This window comes from Pan troglodytes, chromosome 2 (genome assembly GCF_028858775.2).
Source record: "Pan troglodytes isolate AG18354 chromosome 2, NHGRI_mPanTro3-v2.0_pri, whole genome shotgun sequence".
Classification (NCBI taxonomy): domain Eukaryota; kingdom Metazoa; phylum Chordata; class Mammalia; order Primates; family Hominidae; genus Pan; species Pan troglodytes.
This window is the reverse complement of record NC_086015.1, coordinates 172,031,437-172,056,764: the sequence shown is the minus strand read 5'-3', so window position 1 is coordinate 172,056,764 and position 25,328 is coordinate 172,031,437. Positions and strand designations below refer to the sequence as shown.

At 35.6% G+C, this 25,328-nt stretch overlaps 1 protein-coding gene across 5 annotated transcripts in view; it reads right to left on the bottom strand.

The window, feature by feature from the left end:
* Positions 1-25,328, bottom strand: part of LOC134809620 (putative EGF-like and EMI domain-containing protein 1) — a 704,739-nt gene that overhangs the window by 63,344 nt on the left and 616,067 nt on the right. Inside the window, exon 10 of one of the 5 annotated variants that reach the window (XM_063807321.1) lies at positions 10,600-10,686. The exons of the other annotated variants lie outside the window; for them this stretch is intronic. Within the exon in view, the coding sequence (XP_063663391.1) occupies positions 10,670-10,686 (17 nt within the window). The 3' untranslated portion in view covers positions 10,600-10,669. Of the gene's footprint in view, positions 1-10,599; positions 10,687-25,328 lie in introns of those variants that run through there. 5 annotated transcript variants of the gene reach the window in all.

The following is a 25,328-nucleotide window of genomic DNA, read 5'->3' as shown; positions in this document are numbered from 1 at the left end:
CTGTTATGTGCTAAAGACACCCAAAATGCTTATGTTTCCTGGTCAGTCAGTTGCTTTGTCTCCTTTGGAGGTGGGTAATTTTTCTGTTTAAGTGCCCTGCAGGCCTCAGTGCTCTGCTGTATTGAGAATAAAAGACAAGACAAAACCTGGCTCCAGGTAGCAGACAACTGACACCTAGTGGATAGTGCCTCCTGAGGCCTCAATTGGCAAGTTATCTTTCAGTTAAGGCCAACCTATAAAGGCCAACCTATAAACAGTTCTTAAGCAAGGTTCTGTCTGGTTCCTTTGTATTTGTTCTTCAAAGAGAGTAAGTGGAAGAAATGTCCTTCTGCCAAAGCATTTTCAAAGCTGTGATTTCTCTGAACATTGGGGGTACTTTGGTCTTAAGAAAGTTGTGATCTTGTACCTGAGCACTTTCCATTTGCTTTGACAGCTTAGTAGGGTAGAGCCAAATTTGCAACCCACCTCTTAAATGTTCCAAAAAATATGATATTTATTTTATATTATTACCACATTTTCCCTTTATGTGATTCTCAACAGATATTTATTTTATCTTTGTGTATTTATATATATTTTGGTAAGCATCTCAATGAATTTTTGGAATGAAGTTGCAAAAAACCACCAAACAAATTAATAAATACAAATATACAAATGAATATTTGAAGATATGAGCATAATGAATCTTATATTTATGTATAGGAACTTTAGCTAAAATTCTAGAATGGGCTTTAAGAGAACATACTCAAGAATATTATAAATATATTTTGTTGTATATATTATACATACATATATAACATATGTACACATAATATTCCTACATGTGTCATATAACATATATGTACACATGATATACCTACATATACTATATAACATAATATGTGTAATATACATACACATGCATATGTGTGTAATATATACATATGCATACATATATATAGAGACACACACACACACACATGCACGCACTCTTACACTTGCTAAGACAGAGACACATGGCAAAGCAAAACAATCCAAATTGGGAACAGTTGAGGTCCTTAATTTGTAAGAGACATTTATATTATATGTAAGTTTTTGACACTAGATATTTAGTTGAAAATTCCTAACGCCAACTAAAATGGCTCTATGTAAGCAACAATTTAAACAGTCCCTTGTTTTGCTTTGTTTATTTCTAAGTAACTTTTCACATTGAAAATCAAACTAAAAGCAAGTCAGTAAAACCTATTTGATTAAATGAAAATGTCATGTATTTCACAAGTTTTAAAAAATCTTGTCTGGCAAAATGTTTAATAAGAAAAATCTGGTTTTGTTTTGCTCTGTTTTATTTTGCTCTTACTTGCAGCTTGTCCTGAAGATCACTATGGGCGGAACTGTGTTCAGTGGTGTTCCTGTGGCTCAGGACAGTGTGACCCAGTGACTGGAGTGTGTCAGTGTCCACCTGGCCGAATGGGAACCAGGTGTCAGGAAGGTAACAATGGGCAGGGTCACCTTCTCTGTCCAAGCACTAAATTAGCTATGCTGCGAAAGCAGATTTGGTGCCAACGAAGATAATTATATGGACAATATTTACAAGAATGTTTTCTGTTAGTGTGGCTTTCAAATAACATGAAAGTACATGCTCACGAGCCGGGTGCGGTGGCTCACGCCTGTAATCCCAGCACTTTGGGAGGCCGAGGAGGGCGGATCACGAGGTCAGGAGATCGAGACCATCCTGGCTAAGACAGTGAAACCCCGCCTCTACTAAAAATATAAAAAATTATTGGGGCGTGGTGGCGGGTGCCAGTAGTCCCAACTACTCAGTAGGCTGAGGCAGGAGAATGGCGTGAACCCGGGAGACGGAGCTTGCAGTGAACCGGGATCGCCCCACTGCACTGCAGCCTGGGCGACAGAGCAAGACTCAGTCCCAAAAAAAAAAAAAAAAAAAAAAAAAAGGACATGCTCTCATAGCACTATATAGAAAATAGCTTACTGGAAGATAAGCACAAATTGGAAACAAAAGTAAAGAATAACTTACGCATGCTCTTGACTGGGAAGAAATTTTCAGATAACATTTGTTAACTTTTATAAAACTGCCAAAAATTGTGTGTTGGAGAAGTCTAATTATAAGAACCACAGAATTTTATATCCCCTTCAATCAGAAGGTTGAACCTGAAGAGGCCCCCTGAAATCTATAAGAAAAGTGGGAGACAAGGAGAAAAACATAATCTTTGTTGAAAACTGCAAAATTTTCTTATCCTAATTGTAGTATTTATTATTACTATCATAAGGAGAGAAGAGCTGTCAAGTTTCAGAAAACAGGGATTTTTCGGGAGAATACTGGGCCCTTATAGATCTTAAGTAGGGCCAGCAGAGCAGCCACTTCTCCATGGCACACACACAGAGCAAAACTAAGGACACTTTCCTGAAAAATAAAGATTGGGTGAATAGGAGGGCTATTGAAACTTCTCTGAATCCCACTGAACATCTTAGAGTGGAGGAAAACTGGGCAAAACCAAAACAAAACAAAACAATAATTATACAGACATACCATGTTTTTAACTCTGCACTAGGACAGAAGGGAATCTGTGGGTAGTTTAGCAGCCTTGCAACTAAAGAGAAGCTCAACACACACAAATATCTCACACACACACACACACACACACACACACACACATACACATACATACATCCCACACCTTGTGTTATATGGAGCTGCACTCTGGACGAAGAAGGCTTTCTTCTAGCTGAGATCATTTTTCTAACCCTAAATAGACACTATCCTTCCAGAAATATCTGGTGCATTAAAAAATGAAGCTTGTACAAAAAAATACTTCTCTCATTTTACAAACAAAAAATGAAACTGTTCAAAGCTTCCCTTGCTGTTTTAGTGCAAATTCTGTAAGAAGGAAAAAGGAATAAAGGAATATGAAAAAGAAAAGGCAGATGAAACAAGAGCAGAAAAGTTTTGCTATGGAGCACATGAAGATATTAACCAGAATCTCTTCCAAGAATTCAAAGGATGTAATGAAAAAGTGTTCTCTATAAAATGTGAGTGCAATGCAGAGATACAGGGGTTCATGGAATAAATGAAAAGACAACAAAAGGAAATGAAAAAGTAAGCTGGCAGAGCTCAAAAAAGAAGTGGAAATGAAAATTGAACCTCACATCATATAAATGAAGGCCACATTGGGAGCAGGTAAAGGAAGGACAGAATCTGCCGATAGTACAGCCAGGTTAAAAAAAAAAAAAAAATGAGGAAAATAAAAATAATGAAATGGAAAAGAAATGAGAGAGAAATGTATAATTGGAAGAGGAAAATGTTCAGATATAATATTCAAGATTTTTCCTTTGAAATAAAAGATCTGATGCTACATATTGAATGAATATATTTTATCTCAGGAAATAATAGTTACAATGGCTCAAAGGCAAGGGGAAACTCCACTGAGGATATAAGGAAAAAATATGAGCTTACTTAAGAGTGAGAAAAATCAGTCTGACTTTTTACCTCACAGCAATATTCATTGCCAACATATGGCTAATCAATGTTTATTAAGTTTGTGAGGAAAAAACGTGACATGTATTTTATACACCGTTAGCTGTTATCCAAATATAACATGGTGGCAAATTAACCACTTTTTAAAAAGTTGCTGGAAATATAGTAGCCTTAAAATATTTTAAAGAAACAATTGCGAGATAAATTTAAGCAGCCAAATAATAAATGGGAAATATCTGATAAAAAGACTATTAGTAAACATTGCATTCATCTTAATTAAGGCTAAGTTTAAAACAATTGTGGGAATTATGCCTACATGATAGAAGATAAATATTATAAATTATAACAATTGTAGAGATTTTAACATAGTGCTAACAAGGCATAAACTGGAAAGACAGAGAAGGCAAAGGAGTATAGGTATACTGGTCTTATTTCCTCATTCAAGTTTGTGGGGTACATGGGAGAGATCTGTGTCAAAACATGTTATTTAAATATAACAATTCAATAAGTGTGTTTAAGTGTATAAAGGTACATTCTAGAATTTAGAATGCTTCAATTGAGATGTTAAGAATAAAAATACACCCAACTAAAATCAGATGGAGGAGCGAAATGAAAAAAAAATAAGAGAAAGCAGAATCATATTAATTTCATTACCATTTATACTGAGTTAACATGTACTAAATAAAGAAGTTTACTATATTATATAATGTCTGCACTATCTAAACCAAGTTCCCTAAATTATGTAAGAGTATATTTATAAGGCCCATGTAGAGAACGATGGAGTGCACACACCTTTTCCTATTGCTCTCTTTCAACATAGTAAACATTCCACACAATGTAGAAAACAAACATAAGTCCCTGAAATATGAAGAAAAGAAGGCAGATTGGATAAGAACCTTAGAAATCTAGGAAACAACATGATGGTGAGTTCCCTGGTTTTGTTTTGTTTTGTTTTTTGTCTCATATATCCCAGACTGAGTGCTGGAGAAACCTGCAACCCAGGTAGGCCAATGGGTGCAGACAAAGGTCTAAGATACAATTGATTTCTCTAGTCAAAGGACAGGAAAGGGGGCAGTCTAGCGATACAGAAAACTTTTAGAAAATAACTGGTCTTCTTCAGGCAAACATTACAAAATGAAACTGTGTCCTCAACCCCAATCCCATGAGCAAGGGCCAAATGAGGAGTGTACACTTCAAACCCCATCCTGATATGAGAAGGTAACCCTCTCTACCCCACACACCAGGACTGTGTAAGAGAAGCCATTGTGGGGAGTTTGGACTTCGTCCCTACCAGATAGTAACAAGCCTTCTAACTATGCGGTGTCCATGGTGACCATGTGATGTGAAGAGTGTGGACTTGCACCTCCACCAGATAGCAAGGAGACATCGCTCCTCCCTTCTGGGTGGTATCAGAGGAGGTCTAGTAGAGAGTCAGGACTCCCACAGCCACCAAGCAGTAATGAATGTAGTGTCAGTGGAGATCAGGTGGGAGCCATAGGATGCACCTCTAATCCTATCGGTGACATTGGTATTAGCAGAGGCCTAGTGATGAGCTGAATTCCCATCCTGCCCCAGCAGGAAACAGCCCCATTTATCCAGTCTCCTACTTGGTGACCATGTAGGGAACTTGAACCTCTACCTGGTGAACCCTTATTCTCACCAGTGTAATATAGGAGGAGGAGGCTGCTAAAATGGAAAATTTAAATGAGATCCATGTTGTGGTATCATAATATTCAAAATTTCCAGGTTTCAATTTTTAAAAATTCATCAACCAACAACTTGGAGAATTTCAGCTTAAGGAAAAGGAGACAATCAACAGATGCCAACACAGAGAGGACACCAATGTTAAATTTATCTGACAAGAATTTTAAAGCATTTATCATAAAAATACCTCAGTGAGTAACTACAGATATAATTAAGACAAATAAAAAATTAAAAGGCTCAGCAAAGAATAAAAGACCTTAAGAAGAACCAAATGGAAATTTTAGAACTGGAAAATAAAATTACCAAAATAAAAAGCTCAATGTATGAGTTCAACAGCAGAATGAAGTGGACAGAGGAACAAACCAATGAACTTGAAGGAATGATGGAAATTACCCAACCTGAACAACAAAGACAGAAAAAAATAGCAACCAACAAACACACACACACAGCCTCAGAGACCTGTAGTACTATAAGAAAATATCTACCATTATGTCATCTGAGTCCCAGAAGAGGAAAAAGAGGGTGGAAATGAAAAAATATTTAAAGGAATAATGGCTGAAAATTTTCTGAATGTGACAATAAACATAAACCTACATATTGAAGAAGCTGTGTTAATGCCAAACAAGATAAACTCAAAGAAATTTACAAAAGTCATATCAACATCAAACTTCTGAAAATTATATATTGATTTAACTAATATATAAATATATGTTAAATAATATATTCAATCAATTGATATATTAAATATAATCTATATTTTAATTCAATTAATAAATATTGAATAAACTATATTCATTTTAATATGAATAATTAATATATATTTTATATATCAAATACATTAATATATATTTCATTTTCAGAAGCTTGATATTGATATTTCTTTTGTAGATAGGTGTTGAGAGAGAAACAACACCACCTTAGCTATAGAAGAAATACTAATAGAATGATAGAATGACAGCAGCATTCTCATCAAAAGTCATGGAAGGGGTGTAACATATCTGAAGTGCTAAAAAAAATACAAAACCCTATCAAACCAGAATTATATATCCAGGAAAAGAATCCTTCAAGAATGGAAAGGAGATTTTAAAAAATTCTCAGATGAAGGAAAACAGAGAATTTGTTGCTAGCAGACTTAACCTAAAGGAATGGCTAAAGGAACTTCTGGAAACCAAAAGAAAATGACAAAGAATCTTGGAACATCAGGAAAATTAGAATGCATAAAGCAAAGAGTAAAAATATAGCAATGCAAACTATTTTTCTTTTCCTCTTGAGTTTTCTAGATTATACTTGGCAGATGAAGAAAAACCATGACAACAATGTAGTTCTCAATGTATATAGAAAAAATATTTGACAATTTATTATAAATGAGGAGAGTAAAAGGACAGAAAGGAGGTTAGGCTGCCACACATTATTCAAGCTGGTAAAATATTGACTCTGTAGACTATAAGTCAGGTGTGTATAACATAATACCTAAAGGAGTACCAAAAAAATCTATATAAAAGGAAATACTGGCTCCTCCCCTGCAGTAGACTTCCGTCTGGACATCCAGGTGTTTTCATACATCCTCTGAAGTCTATGCGAAGGCTCCCAAAGCTGAACTTTTGTCTTCTGTGCACCCACAGGCCCAACACCACATGGAAGCTGCCAAGGCTTGGGGCTTGCACCCTCTGAAGCAATGGCCTGAGCTGTACATTGGCCCCCTTTTATCCATGCCTGGACCTGGAGTGGCTGGGATGCAGGGTGTTATGTTTCAAGGCTCCACAGAGCAGCAAGGCCTTGGTCTTAGCCCATGAAACCATTATTCCCTCCTAGGCCTCCAGGCCTGTGATGGGAGGTGCTGCCATGAAGATTTCTGAAATGCCCTGGAGACATTTTCCCCTTTGTCTTGGCTATTAACTTCCAGCTCCTCATTATTTATGTAAATTTCTCCAGCTGGCTTGAATTTCTTTACAGAAAATTGATTTTTCTTTTCTACCACATGGTCAGGCTGCAAATTTTCCAAGCTTTTACAGTCTGCTTCCCTTTTAAACATAAGTTCCAATTTCAAACCATCTCTTGTGAGTGCATATGACCGTATCCATTCAGAAAAAGCCAGGTCACATATTGAATGCTTCACTGCTTAGAAATTTTCTCTGCCAGATACCCTAAATTATCTCTCTCAAGTTCAAAGTTCCATAGATCTTTAGGGCTGGGTCAAAATGCCATGAGTCTCTTTGCTAAAACATAGCAAGAGTAACCTTTGCTCCAGTTCCCAATAAGTTCCTCTTCTCCATCTCAGACCACTCAGCCTGGACTTCATTTTCCATACCACTATCAGCATTTTGGTCAAAACCAGTCAACAAGTCTCTAGGAAGTTCCAAACTTTCCCACATCTTCCTCTTCTTCTGAGTCCTCTAAATTGTTCCAGCTTCTCCTCGTTACCCAGTTCCAAAGTCGTTTCCATGTTTTCATGTATCTTTATAGCAGTGCCCCACTCTGCCAGTACCAATCTCCTGCATTAGTCCATTTTTACACTGCTATAAAGAAATACCTGAGACTGGGTAATTTATGAAGAAGAGAGGTTTAATTGACTCATAGTTCTGCATGGCTGTGGAGGACTCAGGAAACTTACAATCATGGTGGAAGGCGAAGGGGAAGCAAGGACCTTCCTCACATGGCAACAGGAGAGAGTGAGCATGCGAGCTGGGGGAAACTGCCAAAAGCTTTTAAACCATCAGATCTCATGAGATCTCACTCACTATCATGAGAACAGCATGAGGAAACTACCCTCATGATACAGTCACTTCCCACTAACTAGGTCCCTCCCTCAAATTGTGGGGATTGCAATTCAAGATGAGATTTCAGTGGGGACATAGAGCCAAACCATATCACAGGGGATATCATTATAGACACTGCTGGAATGAAATGAATAATAAGGGTATACTATAAATAGTTCTACACATATAAATTTGACAAATTAGATAGAAGGAACTCATTCCTTGAAGAGCACAAAGAATAACTAATCCAATATGAAATAGATACTTTGAATAGTCCTGTAAATATAAATTAGAATTTTCCAGTTCCAGATGATTTGACTGGAGAATTCTATAAAATGTTTAAAGATGAATTAACATTCTACACAATCTCTTTCTAAAATATAAGAAAAAGGAATCCAATTCATTTTATTCTGATACCAAAACCAAAAATATTACCAAAAACAGAAACTACCAAATAATGTCCTTCATGAACATAGCAAAAATGTTTAACAAAATATTAGAAAATATAATTCAAGAGTTTAAAAATTAATTATACACCACCAAGTGTGGTTCGTTCTAGGGATGTGAGGCTGGTTCAATGTTTGAAAATCAATTTTACCATATTAATGGACTAACGATCAAATTTAGGAGTATCATACCAATTGATGCAGAAAGAGCATTTGACAAAATTCAATATTATTCATGATTTTAAAGAACGCAGAAAACTAAAAATAAAGGGAATTTTCTCAGCTTGATAATTTGCATTTACATAAGGCCTATGGTATTATAATTAGTGATGAAAGACTGAATTTATCTTCCAAAATATTTATGTAAATATTTAGTAATAAGAAGGGATGAAAATAAAGAACAATAAAAACAATAAAATAAACTTAAATAGAAATGAGGAATTACTAAAAAACAAGGTAAAATATGACTGACCTTATGAGTTCCATTAAGAGAAATTACAGCAATCTAGAAAAAGATAAAATTGTATTCCTACATTATTTTGTTCATCCAAATTACTTCCAGGTGCATAAAGTATTTAAAGATAATCACAAAAATTATGCAAGTACCAAAATTAACATGGGGATTAAAACATTATTTTGTATGGCCATGACAAAAACTCAGAACTCATTTTTTAGAAAAGAAACCCATGGTCTTTTTGACTTAAAGAAAATCAAAAATTTATTCAAGGTATCAAACACACAAAAAAGCAATGTATAAATAAGCTGGATGAAGAAAGACCAACAAAGCGCACTAATTTTCTTTTATTTCTTTTACTTTTCTTTTTTTTTAAGCTACACCTGCTGGAATGGGAGATTAAGTTTTAAGATCTGTGGGGGTTTTTTTGTTTTGTTTTTATTTTTTTGAAACAGGGTGTCATTCTATTACCCAGGCTGGAATGAAGTGATGCTATCATATCTCACTGCAGTCTCTCACTCCTGGGTCCAAGCAATCCTCTCACCTCAGTCTCCTGAGTAGCTGGGACTATGTGCACGTACCACCATGCCCAGCTAATTTTTTTATTCCTCATGAAGACAAAGTCTCACTATATTTCCCAGGCTGATCTCAAGTCTTGGGCTCAAGCAATCTTCCTACTTCGGCCTTACGAAGTGCTGAGATTACAAGTGTGAGCCACTGTATCTGGGCTAATTTTCTTAATAAGCAAAGAGATTTCTTTCATATATCAATAAGAAAAGGCTGTACAACACCGGGTGGATCTTATAAAAGATGATAAGCATCATTTATAGTGTGACAAATCCAAATTTAAGTTGCACTTTGTACCATCTTCACCTATCAGATAATCATGGCATGCCATATTGGCTAAAAAGATTGAAAAATGGGCACATTGATAATCCTTAGTAAATTGGAAAATCTCTTTGTAGGGAAATTTGATAGTGTTCATTACTACTTAAAAAGCACATATTTTATTTGAGGAATTTACTCTATAGGTACTATATTATGATATTATACTATATTATCATATCATAAGAATGAAGACTTACATAATGATGTTCATTACAGCATTGTTTGTAGTAGCAAATTATTTTAAACAATCTGGAGTGCCAAAATAAATTTTGCAAAGTGCGATAAATTCCTATGTAGCTGTTAAAAAAGAATGAGGCATATATGTACTAATGTAGTAATTTGGAAAAATTAAAGTATTTAAATACTTTGTGTACTAATTTATGTACTATACTAATTTTATATACATGTACTAATTTAGTACATTGTTAATCTATATTTACTAATTTGGAAAAATCTTGGGAAATTTTATGTAAAAGAAAGCAACATTTACAATATTATTTATTATATATAATGTATTATATATTATACATCATATATTATATATTTTATATATATATATAGACACACTCACACATACACACACATTAACCTTTGGGTAGAAAAGCATTAAGGGATACAGGAGATAGACATATTATGCTTTACGAGCCATAGGCTATTTCTGGATATATCCAGCCATTTATCCACTTAATTCAAAAAATACTTATTGAATGACAATGCCTGTTTTAAGCCTATAAAGTGTATGGTTAAAATACAGACTATCCAAGTGCTCATGCAACTTGCTTTCTAGTGAGAGAGATAATAATAAATATAAATAATACGGGAATTAATAAATTTATATATGTTATTTATACCCCTTAACATATATATATTCTTATCCTTACAGGCTGCTTAATGTGGTTAACTCAACATTCCAATTTCTGCTGGTATTTTCAATCACTTTCAAGCTGTTGATTCAAGGCATGGAGTTATCTGAGGATATGAGATGATACAGATAATTGTTAGTATTTGATGCTGCCCATTAATAAGGTATGACTTAACTTTGTGCTTCCTTGGGAATCTACCTACTTTTTAAAAGTGCTTAGGAGACAATTCACTGAACAAGGCTATCTAATTTCAACCTAGAAAAGTTCATTATTTTAAATATTTAAGTGCTATAGCTTGTCTTGTCTGGAATTATCTGGGTTTAATACATGTAAGAATTCAAAAAGAAACCAGATATAGAGGATGCCTCTTCATTTCTGTCAGTTTTTCGATTTTTTACTTTCATATCCAGGGAGGTACAGCCTACTGTGATGATACTGTGTAAGAGATAAATAATGGCCAAAGAATGGTTTTTGTTGAGATTCAAAATTTTACAATCCCCACGTATATCCTATCTCCAAATTCAAAATTCTCATCTTGAGTCTCAGATTTGCTTATAGACTCAAAGAGTGGCTGTTTCTTTCCTCCCTTTTCATTCCAGTTAAAAATGAAATTCTCCATTACGGAGATGGGAAGCAAACACTTTAAAACTGTTCATACCAAAGGTTATTCATCCGTACAGCTGTTGTATTTCTTTATTGCTTTCTGTGAAAAACAATGGGTTTACTTCATATTCTCTCCTGTCATTTCCTCCCATCAAGGGATGTCAGTTTTCATAGCTAATTGCCCTTTTTTTTTGTGCACAGCATTTTTTTTAGTCCTCCCAAGTAGTTCTTTTTCTCTCTCACTTATAACAATTTGAGTGTACTAAAAACAAAGTCAGTGAGTGTACCTAAAAACAAAATTAGTGATTTTTTAAAAAAGTCTCCATCACCTTCTCTTCTACCATTCACCAAGATATAAAATGCTTCTTTCACATCCATTTGGGTCAGTTTTGAGAATGTAAGTATTTACAGTTTTTATTAAGTTACTAATATAATAAAATAAATGTGATGCTGAAAAAGAACATTTGGTTGCTTGAGATTAGAGAAAAATGCATGAAACAAGCTGAAAATATGGCAATTGAAACTTTAAGGTCTGATGTGCACTGCTGGCATGTTGCTTTCAAAAAAGGAGGTAAAATTAATAAGAGTTGGCTGGTATAGAAAACTGCAGTGATATTACTGTGAAAGGAAAGATAACATGAATTTCTATGCAAATAAGGAAAGGAGCAACACAACAAAGAGTGAAACTTGTGTTGTAATGGAGGGAAATGTTACGCTGTAGATATAATTACAAGTATCAAAGAATCAGTATCTCAGTTGAAAGGAAAAAACAGCTTGTGTAATTGAGGAATTTAAATAACTGATATAGGTGAAGGTCTAGATTTTGAGATAATTTTCATGTGAATCAGTTACTTAGAAAACATAATTTTCCTCTGATATGAACCTATTTTCCAAACTTTCTTAATGATGGTTTTATATTTGATAGAATCACCCTTTGTTGTTCTTTCTTCATATATATACGTATATATATGTGTGTGTGTGCATATATCTGTATATATATATGTGTATATACTTGAACATCATCTGATTTTTAGCCTTCAACTTAATTATACTTTTGAAATTGGGAAACTGAACTTGATGAAATTAACCTACTAATGAGTGAGCCATCTGTTTGAAAAACAGTATCTGTGCTAACCTCTTAGTCCCAAAACTCATTAAATTTGTATCAAGAGTATGATATGTGTTTATAGATGTGCCAATGACATTTTTTTCCCAAGAGTAAATTATTTTATTGACAATTTCACTTTCCTATCCAATTCTGTGCTATGTGAAGTTTGGATTCTGGAATCACGCACACAGCACTTGCTCAAATGTTCGCTAAATTTAACAAGAAAACGCACACCCAGGACACAATGATTTTATTTGGCTCGTCCCTTCCCTCATTTCCTAAATCCATTTTGATCTTTACTTGGCCTTTCCTCTATCCTTTACAGTTATTTCTCCCTGGAAATTTTGTATTTCTGGCAAGTTGTGTTTAGTTATTTTCCATTATAAGGTGGCTATCTTTTCCCATCCTTGCACATCCCCTTCTCTTGAATTCTCATTCCAAGAAGAAGCTTGGATGGGAATTTACAGTTCTGATTTATTTAAATATTAAAGATTAAATGCCAAGCCCCTCTGCTACTGTATACTATTATTATGTGAACGGCCTTTGGTACTATCATTAGAAACTTAAACAAGGCTATGACTGCATCCTGACACACGTAGCTCTCAAGAAATGAAAAGCATGAATCTGTTTTCCACAGAGTCTGTTTTCTTAGTATTTGATCAGGTTACTCAGATACACCAGCCATTGTTATGCTGTTTGGCTTTATTCTTAAAAGGAGATACTGACATTTGGTCTGTCTGAATTTTTATTGCTATGAGCAATAGCATTAAAACTCAACTTCTGTGAATGTCTTGATATCTTTCTCTTGGCACTGGTGACTACTGTGTGGCCCATGCTTCTCAAAGCATTCTATACCAAGTGTGGCGGTGTTCTTATGAATACTGTTAAAAGAAGTGATCATAGTTATAGAGGACTCTAATGCCTTAAATATCCTCTAAGAGAGTGACTGTAAATAACATGTATTGCATACGGGTTGGAGAAATAAAAGGTTTCCAGGGTCTGTGGTCACTTTAAAACCTCTTATTGGTCATAAAATACATAGCACTATGAGTTTACATCTAACAGGAATTGTTGTTTTTCCTACATGCTATCCACAAGTTAGGACTGACCCATCTATCCTCTGAATTATGAAAAGTGATGAGATTCTACTGTAAGTTTGTCTGCTTCCTCTGACCTCTGCTGAGAGAAAATTTTGATTCTCCATTCTGAAGTTGAGAACATGAAAGCCCAGTTGTTCTTGGCTGCTGAAAGTTTTGTTTTTAAGCCAGCTACACCTTTTATGGATATTTTCTTGAATCTTTTTTCATAGTCCTGTAATTATAGTGGATGTTGCCAAGGAATCCTTGCAGCCACATCCAACCACGTGTTGCCTGGAAATAAGCCAATTTGACTAGTCAGAGAGCAGTTCCCTGACTCAGCCAGCCTCACTTTTTATGAGGTAAAGCTACCTCCTTCAACTAAAGGTAGCTTGCCTTCTGAAATAAAAGTGCAACCCAGTTACATGTAACTTGATATTATTTTATTAAGACAAAACATCCTTGATATAAAGAAGAAATTCTTTCTGAGACATTTGAATAAAATGTAGGAAATAACTTACCTTCTTCCAATACAAGGATGCTTGAAATTTGCCATAACCAAAAACGAATAGAAATTGATTAATTTTATATTTTAGTTCTTCATTTTAAGTTTGAATAACTTCAGTGGTTATAGATCCCAAGCAATCAGTAATTGAAACCATTTTCATACATGTTTAATTGTGTTTTTAGCTGGTAATGTTTAACATTAGGAAAAAATAGGGAAGTAATATTCAAAATATATATTCAACGGCTTATAAAAAACTAAAATCAATAGCTTGACCAGGAGTCTATATTTTTGGTTCGAGGAGAAAAATCCCCAAATTATTCATATCCTTGTAGAATTAGGAAAGTAAAAGGAATCTGCTATAGGAATGACTAGGGAGGAAAGAGAGCAGCAGTTGCCAAGTTGGGGGAAAAATTAAATCTATAAAAAGTACATTATAAATAATTACAAGCTTAAAAAATAAGTAGCTGGCTGAACATTTTAACATGCTCCTTGGGACTTTTTTTGTGCATTCTTCTATAACCATTTTCAATGTTAAAATATCCTTTAAAAAAATCAATGTAAGGTGTTTGGTCTAGGGACTATTCTTTTTTATTACACAATAAGGAGCCAACTGGCATTTGGTCATTTAAGCTAGTCATCATTTTCATTCCAGAATAACAATTTGCTTAATTTAATTGTTCCTAAGCAGACCCTGGAATTAACTTACTTTGTGAATTACTTGAAATATATAGTAGTTTGTTGTATGTTGATTTATAATAATAAGACTATGTTTTCTCATTTTTTCTTTCTCTTTTTTATCTCTTTCTTTTCGTGTTGGATATTTGTGAAGAACTTGGGGATATTTTGAATAGAAAAGGCAAAATAGAAGAATGAGTTACAAAAAAAGTATATGTTTTCAATTATTCAAATATAAATTCTAACAGAATTTGCTGTGAATTAGAAGCTTGAATTAACATTTGCCCTTTGGTATTCTGAGTGATGACCCACCCTACCAGTGCCTCCTCAATAAATTACAGCTAAGCACAGAACACACACATGGAGAAGACAGTGGTTTCCATGGTAGCCAGGCAGACAGGTGCATCTCCCTGTGACTGGGTGACAGTCCTCATTCTTGGCTGAACACTGACATACCTGGTTACAGTCCTTTCTATATGTGCCTGGTGGACAAACTAAGGGGAAGAGGAAATGTAAGCCCAATGAATTAAATTTGTCTGCGTAAATATAGCTCTAAAAGTGAAAGCAGAGAAAACTTTATTAAATAAGACCATTGCCTACAGAAGTGTGCTGCCCTTTGGGATTTAGGTTTCATTAAATTTATTTGGGGATTACTTCACTGTTTGATTTTGTTTTGTTCAGTCAATTTGTGACCGACTGTCAAGGGCCGGTTGCAATTTTCTTGTCACAGAAAAAAATCATACGGTAATGTCAGGTAAAATCAACTAAAATAATAGTATAATTCATGAGGGACCACATATCTGGATAAAGTTTTTTTTTTTCTAGTGCAGCCAGTTTAAACTCACAAGGTTGTTTCTCTTTGCACATTAGCATGCATTGTATTTGTGTCACCTGTCAGCCACTCTGCTGGGTTCTGCTGTTTTCTTTTTGCAGACTGTGCAATGAAAGCGTCCCTCCAATTTTTAAATAACGTCATGACAAAAAAAAAAAAAAGGGTTTCTGGGTATTTTTCAGCAATAAAATGAAGTTAAGTAGACATTTTGAGTTTCATGGTTTGTGTCTTCATGAGAATTCAAACAAATTCAGTGAAACAAATCAGCCAAGTTGGTATTTAGGTCCCACAGACCTAAAATTGAATAATAATCATTAGACCAACCATCTTATTACCTTGGCGCTTAGCATCAGGAGTACATGAAAGAATTAACGTTATTGTTTTGTTCACTGCATCCATGTTTTTGTTTACTGATCTTGTATGCCTATGGTGTCTCTTGTATTCTTAGCATCCACTATCCTTAATGATATTTAATCTCACAGCTTTAAGTAAAAGTAACAGCGGTGTAGAAACTCCATCGGTTGCTTGCTTAGCATTAAAAACAAAGTGATAGATAAAACACAGGGTGATTAAGGAAAAAAAAATTCTCTTTTTTCCTCCAATACTTGATTGGGACATGCACAAATATAAGAGCATTAGGTGGACTCTGACTCAGTATCTGAACAGTTATTTTTATAGTCTGCTGTTAGTCTAGACATCTTTTTATCTAAGAGTCACTAATTGTTCAAATATTTATCAATAAAGTATTCATCCTGAACTTGCCAGATACACCAAAAAGTACACCACGTGGCTTTACTGTCTGGAAAGTTTGGTTGATAAGTGGCTAACAAGAGAACTGACCATGCTATTTCCGAGGTAGCTGGGAGTGGATGCACGTGATGTTCTTACTTCCTCTGTCTCATTGTCATTAAACACATGAGGGCATCAGCTACATTCCACTGTGACTTGATGAAAGGAACTACCTCATGGGAGGTTTCTAACATGAAAGGCCAGTAAACAATAATTAAAAAAATAGAAATATGTTTCATTAGAGGCTTCTGAAAGCTTTAGAAACCAAGAGCTGAAGTTATTACAAATTCATCCCATCATTGGGAAGACCTGTTTTTGCCACAGGATACATGAGCACAAAACTTGATCTTCCCATAGCAAATATGCCCACAAAACACTGAGCTCTGAGGAGACTAATTATACTGAAAAGTGAAAGTGGCTGTGCTGAACACAATAGGGTTTGTGTAATAAATGCTAGTATTCCAATCTATTTAGCCATTCCCCAACTTGAGGTATGGAGCCCAGTGGCATAGGGCTTTGAAGGAAGGGACGTTTGGGCTGGTGTGCTTTGAGAGAGAGAGGGATGTCATGTAAATTGTGCTGGTCTGAAAGTATCCAGTAAAGATAGTGTGGTCCAAAGGAAATTACAGGAACTTTGGGTTAGGCAGGCCCAATACTGCCATTGACCTGATCTCTGGTATTAAAGTTATTCGAGCTCTAAGACCCTCAGTTTTCTATTCTATAAAGTGAGATTAATAGAATCTATCTTACAGATTTTTATGAGGAGTAACACAGTTGAAATAGTAACATATAGGAATCTCATAGTGCCTCAGCAAAATTTATTTCCTTTCCATGAAAACCTTTATAATTAAAAATCAGAATCAACTATTCAACAAAGGTGCTGTATATGGACAAGCAACATAGAAAACATCAGCAAAATTATTGAGAAAAATTGTTTAACATTTGAAGACCATCTTTACATGTATCTGCTATTCAGAGAAAATTATTTCTTAAAAACGAACATTGAAATTATTTGATGTAAAGTTTCAGAAACACATGTAAATAAAATTTATCCATATTCTCATTAATTCCCAATGTCTGGGGCTTTATGAAACTAGTCACACATGTTAATCACTTCTCCATACCAAAAGGAGCCCAGGCACATCTTTAGCTTTGAGTTGAAATATAGAGGAATCAAAGTTGTAGAATATAGGAATAATTTACTCCTGAGCAATTTGACCTCTTAGTGTTCTTACAGTCAGTTCTCAAGTGGATTTTCAAACCTTACTGAAGGAATTTACAATTTTTTTTTGCAAAGCAATAAAATGAAAATGAAAATAAAGACATAAAAGCAAAAAAAAACATTCTGAATGTTACCCAAAAATAATTTTTGAGAATACAGTATTTCTTATATTAGATAGTCATCATGAAAATTGTCCATCAATTATTACCCAACTAAATACTAATGACTTTGAGACTTCAGAGGAGATCAAAGCCTGATAGCTTCATGTTCTCTGCAAGAGATGGTAAGTAACAAAAACAATCACTCTTGTTAGTTTATTGTCTCATGCTTCTAGATGGACTGCATTGTAGTACACAGTTTCAGTCAATCTTACAAGACATGGAGAATTTTGAATCTTTTCATTCAGCCAAGAAATATTCTCTGAATACCTACTGTGTGCCAGGTTCACAACAGTGAGCAAAACCAGGCATGATTCTTGTACCTTGAAACTTGTAATAGTGAAAAGAAACACGATTAAATAATCATTCAAATTAATAGCTAATTTAAACAAGTGACAAAGGTGCAGGCTGCTGTGAGGAAAATAGTATCAGGGACCCCAATTTAGACTGGCAGGGGTGGGATGGAGGTGTTTAGTTCCAGATATTCTCTCTGAGGAGATCACTACTTCACTGACATCCAAATCACTAGATAGAGTGTAAAAGTACACATAGAGATGGGCCGGGCGCGGCGGCTCACGCCTGTAATCCCAGCATTTTGGGGGGCTGAGGCGGGGGGATCACGAGGTCAGGAGATCGAGACCATCCTGGCTAACACGGTGAAACCCTGTCTCTACTAAAAATACAAAAAATTAGCCAAGCGTGGTGGCGGGCGCCTGTAGTCCCAGCTACTCTGGAAGCTGAAGCAGGAGAATGGCATGAACCTGGGAGGTGGAGCTTGCAGTGAACCGAGATCGCACCACTGCACTCCAGACTGGGTGACAGAGCAAGACTCCGTCTCAAAAAAAAAAAAAAAAAAAAAAAAAAAAAAAAAAAAAAAAAAAGTATACATAGAGATAAGGGGAAGAAGAGGAAGAAAGAGTAGGGAGGAGAAAACAATTCCACAGGGAAAACACTGGGTACATATGAGTTACTGATATGATTCTTAAGGATACATTGGCAAAGGTATATGCGTGTTAGATTGTTATGAACTTTTTTTGGGTCTTCTTAAATTATTTTTATTTTTCAACATTAGAGAAAATTTATTAATCAAATGATGACATTTTTTCAGCAGGTTCAGATTAAGCAAAACTGTACAGAATATACACCAAGTATAGTGATGTTCTATCAAAAAGCAGAATGAATTATAATTATGATAATATTTTAGCATATTATCAGATATCCACCTGCAGAAATTCCCATGTGTAGTGGCAATATTGTTTTTTTTTATTATTTTGTTTTTTATTTCAATAGGTTTTTGGGGAACAGATGGTGTTTGGTTGCATGAATAATTTCTTTAGTGGTGATTTCTGATAAACATTTCTGTGTCAGTGTCCTATGGCTGCTGCAGCAAATTACCACTAATATGCATTTACAATTTAGTGTCTTTAAACAATATAAATGTATTATCTCGTGATGCTGAAGGTCAGAAATGTAAATCAGGTTATTGGGGAGGACTATGTTCCTTCTGGAGGCTTGAGGGGAGAATCGATTTTCTTGCTTTTTCCAGTGTCTAGAAGCCACCTACATTCCTTAGCTTGTGACATCTTTCTCCATCTTCGAAGCCAGCAGCTTAGCTTCTCTCTTCTCTGATCTCCTTATAAAAACTTTCATAATCACATTGGGCCTACGCAAATAATCTAGGAAAATCTCCCCATTTCACGATGCTTAACTTGATCACATCTGCAAAGTCCCTTTTGCTGTGTAATGTAATGTATTCATATTCCAGGAATTAGGACATGGGCATCTTGAGGGGCCATTATTCAGCCTGCCATGACCTCTGTATTCTCAACTATTTTAAGTAGCTTCTGACTCATCTCTTACAGACCATGTTATCATGTGGGTAGTGTTCTTAACAATAGCCTGATGTACAACTCTTTATAGACATGAATACAAATATGATATTTTTAAAAACTATGTGACATAAAAATACATGGACAAATTATGACCAATTATTTTTAAAATTTTACTTAGTTAATGGATGCAAAAGAAAAGTTTTAATACAATGTCACATTGAAAATGACTTAAGATTCTTGGGATAAGGTCAGGAGCCAATAAACATTTTGAAAGCAGCTTGAGACTTCCAGAGACATGTAAAAGGAAACTCAGAAAGAAGACCTGTGAATTAAAAAGAAAAACTTCCCAAGGTAAAACTTAGAGAAATGAAGGACTAACTGTAGATCACAGAAGTCTGTAGACCAGAAACTACTTGCTTCCTTTAGTGGTCTATATAACATTACTGCCCTGTTTTTTTAAGAAAAGACTTTAAGGGCACCCCACTATCTAGATAACAGCATGTGCCTTTTGCATGAAGTTTTCTTTAAGCAGTTGCTATTGTGCATATAATATGATAAGCAAACACTAAATCACTTGCATGAATGACTTGGCCAATAAGTGACAAAACCAGGAACAGAACCAGGTTACTCTCAGAAATGAGCTCTGAGCTTTTTCCAGTCTCTCAGGGCTTCTTCTTAGGAAGTGAGAGGTACAGTATTATAAAACCTTGAAGAGATCACAAAGGCAGATAACAGGCAAAGTTGTGGTTTAACTTGCTGGGTAGGAAAATCAGCCTGAAAAGCTTTACATTAATTTCTTGTTCATCTCGTTTACTAATTAGCCATCCAGGCCACAGGAAGAACTGGTCAAACCAGTTTGAAGTAATGTAGCTGATACTTCTTCCTAGTTAAAATCATTCTGGGCAACTAAATGACCACAAAACCTCTACTGATAGCATCTGTATAGATTTAAGGTATTTCTCCATATTAAAGGTACATTTTACTCTGAATTAATCAGTTAATGTACTAAAAAATAAGAATAGATAGTGACTGTTTTGACTTAGGTAGAACATAAATATTTTGACTATGAAGATATAACCTAAATATAGGTAAATACCCCAAAAAATTGGAAGGGGAAAATTTATTGTTTTGATTTGTTGACTTCTCAGTAATTTCACTGATTTTCGTTAAAAATTGAGGATCAGCTTTGCTAAGATTCAAGTTGAGACAAAGTCAACTAGAGAAAGAAATTAGTTAATCTTCATAAATATTGCACCTTGCCTAGTTGTAAACTGTAGGGTAAATTTTATAATTGTACTTTGTGCTTCTGAGAAATAATAATTATTTTCTTCAAGGTGACTTCTGAAAGGTGATTACTTTTCCATCAAATTTAAAGACAAATGAGATATTAACTAGAGAATTTAAATAATATATCCTTATTGAATTATTTTATATATGGCTTTATCTAATATTGCCAATGAACAATATTTCTAGCTGGCAAATATTTTATGCGATGGCATATAGACATAGCACATATAAGAAAGTGCAATGAATTGACTTTTTGTTAAATTAGGACTGTTTTAGTATTTGCCATGGCATGGAATGTCTTACTACCACCTTGTAGTAAGACCCTGTTCAGCCTGGCAAGAAGATACATTGTGGAGTCTAAGATCACATTCCCTCCACTGTGGCAATTACAAACTCCATGGCCATATATACCAGCACAATGTCTCTAACAAGCTAAATAAGCATATGCAGAAAGAAAAGTGTTTCGGTTTGTTAAAAGAAATATCCAACACCCTGCCGGTTAAAAAAAAAAAAAAAAAAAAAGCCTATGGCTTTCATGATGGGCAGAGAGGTGTATTCAAATTTCATTTAATACTTTGCTTTCCACAAATTGGGATTGACCTTTTGTGGTTTATGACAGCATTTTTTGCTCAGGTCTTTATCAAAGGCCTGGAACCACTGGGGTGATAGATCAGCTGTCATCCACCCGTTCCTCAGAATGTCTTTGTATTAAACTAATGGTCCAGCAGAGCAGCCAGTCTGACAGGCAGGTTATTTATTTGCAATCTGGTAAAAGAACCGACAACTTCATTGTTTTAATTGTTCATTTTTCATCGGTTGATGCATTAGCTCACCCGGATCTTTATGCCTCAGTCAGAGAATAAATACATGGGAGTCAGGACACCAGAATGACTGGGTCCCTCTTAAAGTTCAAGAAGCTGCAGATAGCCTCAGTGCTAGCTGTGATTACCAGCAGCCCATGTGCATTTGGGGACTTTTTTGGTCTTATCTCTGCTCTGCATCTCTTTCCTCTCTTTCAGGAAGACCTATGATGTCAGCTACTGATCTGATTGTTTCTTGAAACAATGTTCCTAGTTCTCACAGCCTATTAAAGGAGAAAGACTGGAGTGGGCTGAGAGTCTCCACAGCTCCATGAGGGTGGGGGCCTGCCAGACAGACAGAAGTAGAGGCCCAGAGACCTCACATATATCATGATATCATGGAGAATAGATTTAGCTCAGGCCAGTGTCTCTCGGAATCACTGGAAAGCTTTTTGCTAAAAATGCATGGCCTGGCCTCCCCTGGGTGATTCTAATTTAGTGACTCTTTGGTGGAAATTGTACATATATACATATATATGTGTCTCTGTGTGTGTGTATATATATATATACACACACATACACTATCCACTATATATACATACCTACATATATACATACCTACATATATACACACTATATGCTATACACTATAGATACATACACACTGTGTGTGTGTGTGTGTGTGTGTGTATATATACACATACACTATATATACTAGATGGCTAATTAGGAAACAGTTTTATATATATATACACACACATACATATAAAATTATGTTTCCTAATTAGTCATCCAATAAATAATGTCCAATAGATAATTATTTTTATTAGCTATAAATATAAATGTATATTTATGTCAAATAAATTTAATGTATACATGTTTTTGCATCCTATAATTTAACTGTTAGTTGAGATTCATTGATCTGGAGTCTAGACCAGCACCCTCAATCTACAGATATAAGATATGCAATAGATTGAATCACTGAATCAAGGGCATAGCTAATTAGTAGCAAAGCTAGAACTAGAACCCAGGCATGTGGACCTTCAGGACAATGCACTTTTTATCCTCAACATCAGATACTATTCTCCAGAAACAACTGAGACATTGGTTCTATCAATGGTTTTTGCACATGCTAATGTATCAAGGCACTATAAGGAGGTCTCCATTTGCTCTCAAAGCTCATCTCAAAAGTTGACCTTTAGAGAGCAGAGGACAACTCAACAGTTCAATTACAACCATGGAGGGGGTTCCTGTGAAACTATTGGTACCCAAAGTTTATTATTACTTTACTGTTTTCCTTCACATTAAAATTGAGAACACTTCTAGGAGGGAGGCAACGTTTTAGTTTTCTCAATGCATCTGACACCTTACATAGAACCTAAAATACTGAAGGCACTCAATCAATGCTTGGAGGATAGAGAAAGGAAAGAAGAAAGAAAGAAAAGAAGGGAGGCAGGCAGGCAAGCAGGCAAACTTCTCTAGTACAATATACATAATTCTGTAAAAAGCTTGCTCTATAAAAAGACAGAACACTGGCTCCCTGTATGGTGTGTTTACATGTTCATTTGCTTATTAAACAATTATTCAATATTTACTATGGATCACGGTCCCGTGCTTGGCGCTGATGACATAAAATTGAATAAAATTAGTGTTTGTGGCTGGGCGCGGTGGCTCACATCTGTAATCCCAGCATTTTGGGAGGCTGAGATGGTGGATCACCTGAGATAAGGAGTTCGAGATCAGTCTGGCCAACATGGCGAAACCCTGTCTCTACTAAAAATACAAAGATTAGCTGGGCATGGTGGTGGGCACCTGTAATCCCAGCTACTCGGGGGCGCTAAGGCAGGGGAATCGCTGGAACCTGGGAGGTGGAGGTTGCAGTGAGCTGAGATCGTGCCATTGCACTCCAGCCCCCAGCAAGAGAGACACTCTGTGTCAATAGACTGATTCAGGAAGATACGTGAAAAATTAACACAGAACAATCTGACAAGTGCTACTAACAGAGACTTGTAAAAAGGATGAAAGCATCCTAAATAATAGTCAACACCATCAGGAGGGAATCAGGGTGTCCTTACATGGTAGCATTAGAATTGGGGCTAGAAGAGTGAATAGAAATTCACCAGTCAGAAGAAACAGTGTAAATAAGTAAAGTGTTTTATTCAAAGTGATAATTACATTTGCTTCATGGCTAGAGGACAGGATTTAGGGACACGTTTGATGTTGGAGAGTTGTGTGGTTCCTTAAAAGTGACGGGTTTTTAACACCTTGCTGAAGGCTTAATCTTAGGTGCGTAGGTAGCCATAGGAATGTCATGATCAGACTGATGACAATGTGCATATTGGATTGGAGGATGATAGGCCAATTGGGGCCATTGCCAGCATTCCAGCAAGAGACAACATGAAGCAGAACCAGAGATCTTGAAAAGAATGGGGACAGAAGCTATGCCAAAAGATCTTTTTGAGGTGTTACGGAAAGTACTGATGACAGATTGTGTAAGAAACCAGAGGAGAGGCTCTATCTGTTCCTAAATATTTATTCCATTGTTTGTTGTCATTGTTTATTCTTGCCATATGACCTTGCTCTTCTAAAATGGCCTAAGATTCTCACATTCTAGTTATGAATAGATTAAAAATATTAAGACATTGACTTTAGAAGGCTACAGCAAATAGTCACATCTGAATCAACATGTTGACTTCCTTATGTTTATAAAAACAGGCTTTTTCAGCTTGCCTTTTAAGTAGGAGCACTGGATAGGGAAGGCACAAGACAGAGCAGAGGCATTGTAAGAGATACAGATTGTGGATGTTCTGGGGGCTGAAGGTTGGGAAGCAACATGAGCATGTGTATCAGAAAAGAGGGATGGTCCTAAGGCCATGGCTCTAGGACAGGTCCTGAAAATAAGCTCTACCTGGTTCATTCCTTTTAGGCTTGTTTTCTGAGTATATGCTCATCTAGGGAACAATCTCTAAGGAAATGTTCATAGTGTTTCAGTGCTGAATTCAAAGTGATAATGTTCCTTTTTGCAATGGGCACCTTATTTACTATTGTTAGCATGGCATCCCCAAGGGCACTGATGACAGCTGCTGTCTCATTTGTGAAATTTGGTAGTTGCCATCCTCCAAATGTGTGGATAGTGCCCATAAATACCTAGCAATAGTTTCCCCTATCAGTGCTCCAGACAAAAACTGAACAATGAATCTAATTCTGAAATATTAAAATTTTAATATAATGCTAATAGATTATATGAATACTCCTGGAAGATATATATCCATCCAGTAAAACCAAGGGTTAATTTATTCATGCATGTTTTCCATTTTTTCTTGTATTTTGTCCAGTTGCTAAAAGGCAAAAATAAGTAGCATGGTCAAAATACCTGTGGTGAGGATACTAACCTTCAGCAAATTTTCAGAATGCATGAACTCAAGGGAGGAAGGGGTAAAAGAGAACTTTGCAGAAATAGAAGGTAAAAATGACCAGATATCAGTTTAACAAATGAATGCCATGGAGACTAGAGGAAAGGATCACAATGAAAATAGTTGACATTTTCTGAGTATCTACTATGTGTCAGGCATTGTTCTAAACTCTCTGCCTGTATTATCTCATTTGATGACCAAAACAACCGCTTGAGGGAACAACTATTATTATTTTCATTTTACAGAGGAAAGTAAGGAAACGAATGTGAAGTCATTGGTCCAAAGTTTATACAATCAGAGTCAGCATTCTCACTCATGATAAGATACTGTGTCCCAGAAATTACTACAAGTACACTAACAGGAGACTATGAACATACCATATTGATTTATGGGCACTTGCAGAAGGATCTATGACCCATGTCCTTACTTCATTTCAAAGAATCAG